This window comes from Nannospalax galili, unplaced genomic scaffold (assembly GCF_000622305.1).
Source record: "Nannospalax galili isolate Female #2095 unplaced genomic scaffold, S.galili_v1.0 scaffold127, whole genome shotgun sequence".
NCBI classification, from domain to species: domain Eukaryota; kingdom Metazoa; phylum Chordata; class Mammalia; order Rodentia; family Spalacidae; genus Nannospalax; species Nannospalax galili.
In genome coordinates, this window is record NW_008360326.1 from 14,068,496 (window position 1) to 14,071,398 (window position 2,903).

The window sequence follows — 2,903 nt, forward strand, 5'->3', positions numbered from 1 at the left end:
CAATTTAACCACTGTTAATACAAGACCAGTCAAAGTATTGGATTTCTAAGAAAAAAATTAACTGTAAAGTGATTAAACTTACTTATCACAGAACACTTCCTTGTCAACCTGTATTTTACTTCCTTTTTTAAAAGTGTGTGTGTGTGTGTGTGTGTGTGTGCGCTTTGTGAAGTGTGTAGGTCCTGTTACTCATGTCCTTGCATCTCTATTGACAAATGAGGAGACTGAGGCTCACAGTCATTATGTGACATGGACAGGCAGAAATGAGACTCAGTCATTACTTGACATGGACAGGTAGAAAGTGACAGAACCAAGACTCAGTCTCTTCATCACTCTGCTGCCTCAGATTTACGTAAATCTAAAAGTATTCTAGTCCAAAATGCATAGAAATACATTTTAGAAACAGTTGCTGGTTCAAGCTGATAAACATCACCAAAAAAGAATTGTAATATTTAATAACCTAAGTCTGTTTTCTGGTTGTTACATATATTCATATGTAACCTCTGTCCTGGAGCATGTCAGGAAGGTACCAGATAACATTCTTCTCTCTTCTTTCAGTCATTATGTTTTAAGCTGAAATTGGTGTACTCACCTTCCTAATGATGTGTTTTCTCCTCAAGATATTAAGTTATCTTTAGGTATTTGTAGTTAATGGATTGAGCTGTAAAGAAAACATTTTGGTGGTTAGAGAAATCACTCAGGGTTAAACGAGCACTGGCTGCTCTTGTAGAGTACTTAGGTTTGGTTTCCAGCACCCAGATGGCAGCTATCAACTGGCTGTAAATTCCAGGGGATCCAACACCCTCTTCTGGCCTCCATGGGTATTGCATGATATGGGTGCACTTAAATACATGCAGGCAATACACTCATATACGTAAAACATAAAATTAATTAAATAAAATATTTTAAAAAACATTTTGGCATTATTGAGGTTCTCTGTACAGGATTTTGAGTTCTAGGTGGTAAATAGGCATTTGTGGGTATGGCTCATGATTCCTACAGAGAGAGAGAGAGAGAAGAGAGAGAGAGAGAGAGAGAGAGAGTGTGTGTGTGTGGTTTAAGATAAGGCTGATTGTAGCCCAGGCTGACCCTGAACTTACTTTGTAGTTGAGACTGATATCCAACTACTCCACCTTTTGCTTGTCAGGATTTCAGGCGTGTGCCTCCAGGCCTGGTTCCTACAGTGCCATTTTATAGACATAGTTATATCTTCAAATGAGAAAAATGCTAATGATTATTTTTGGTTTTGCTTTTGTTTTTGCGACAGGGTCTCGCTGTGTGGCTTTGGCTGGCATAGATCTCACTACCTAGACCAGGCTGGCCTCAAACTCACAGAGATCCTCCTGCCTCTCTGTCTCGTGAGTGTTGGTATTAAAGGTGTATTAAAGGCATGTACCACCATGCCTGGATCCTAATGATTATTTTTAAAAGTGGATTTCATCATTGTTTATTCACTTGGTATTGTTCTAAACTATTAAAGTGACCTATTGCAATGTCATGAATATAATTGAAGTAAAAGGTCTCATTTTGTGGATGTGTTTTTATTGTATATTTCCATGATAACCCAATTGGCAATTCTAATTTTTTTCACTCTTTAGTAAAACCAGTTTACTGTTATTTTGACACTAGCCATCCATAACTTGCTTGTTGTTGGTCTCTTTATGGCTTTCCAAGGCCTTTCTGGAGCAATGCATTCTCAAGTGTTTCCTCCCGCTCATTTTGGTAGGTGGCCACAGCTAGATTCTGGGGCAGTTTGTCAACCTGCTTGTGGAAGCTTCTGCTAGTATTCTGGATCCTTGCATGTGAAATTAAGTTATTTCCATGTTTGAATATGGAGTGGGCATGGATGTGTGGCATCAAGGTCATGTTGTATTTAAAGTTACATGAAAAGCCTATGTAATGTATGTTTTAATGCTGAAAAGCATTATTGCTTACTTCCATGGTCACAGTAGAATGTCAGTAGCTGTTTTAATTCTTTTACGTTTGAATTCATAGTTCTTTAAGTGGTAAATTTTGATGTGCCAAGCCATTTTACTACATTATTTCATGGAGTTTGGCTTTGCTTAACTGTAGCCGAGTTTTGCTTTTTAGTGCTTTCTTAAACAGTGATTTGTCAGTTATGTCAGTGCATTTTTGTCTGTTATGAGACCCTCTCGTTCCCCTTGCAATGTGCTCATTATTTCTTAATTTCTTGCTTCCTGGTATTCTGTTTTTCCCTTTTCTTCCCTCATCAAAATAAAAACAAAAACAACAAAACAGAAAAAAACTGTCAGTAGTCTAATTTGGTTCATTGAGCAAAACTGCTTTGTTATGAACATTAGGACTACGAGGATAACTTTAAAACGTAACTTGTCTTTCAGATTGCTTTTAAATAAAAACATTTTAAATATTTAGTTTCTTTCCTTTGAATCAGTAACCAGGTTGGTAAAAATTTCCAGATCAGGAAATTCAACAACTTTTTATGCGTTTACAGTGTCTCATTACATAATTACCAATAGTGTACAATTGGAGCAGCTTCCCTGCCTGCGTTCCCCATCCCTTATTGTGACAAGCATCTAGTTGGAAGGTGCTGTTTTAAGTATTTTCTGCCACTAAATAACACACCATTCTGCTACTGCATGCCCTTCAGTAGTGGGAGCCATAGATGGAGGTGTGTCACGTCGGCATTGGTGACTCACACACATAGTACTTTGTCCACCAAGTGGAAGCAACTGACTGAACTCGGGGCCCACATCTGCTCTTCTCCATCTCTTTAAAGATGACTGTTTCACTACTTTTCTAGTCTTCCTGCCTCTTACACTAATGTCTGTAGTTCAGTAGTTCCAAAGATTTTCTGTTCTCTTCCAAAGCTGTGGAAGTACACACACACACACACACACACACACACACACACACACACACAC

General features: G+C 38.2%; 1 protein-coding gene across 7 annotated transcripts in view; it reads left to right on the plus strand.

The window, feature by feature from the left end:
* Positions 1 to 2,903, plus strand: part of Agfg1 (ArfGAP with FG repeats 1) — a 72,118-nt gene that overhangs the window by 66,260 nt on the left and 2,955 nt on the right. For 4 of the 7 annotated variants that reach the window (XM_008825851.3, XM_008825856.3, XM_008825853.3 and 1 more), the window contains one exon: positions 1,675 to 1,722. The exons of the other annotated variants lie outside the window; for them this stretch is intronic. In XM_008825851.3, coding sequence (XP_008824073.1) covers positions 1,675 to 1,722 — 48 coding nt within the window. The remainder of the gene's footprint in view (positions 1 to 1,674; positions 1,723 to 2,903) is intronic. 7 annotated transcript variants of the gene reach the window in all.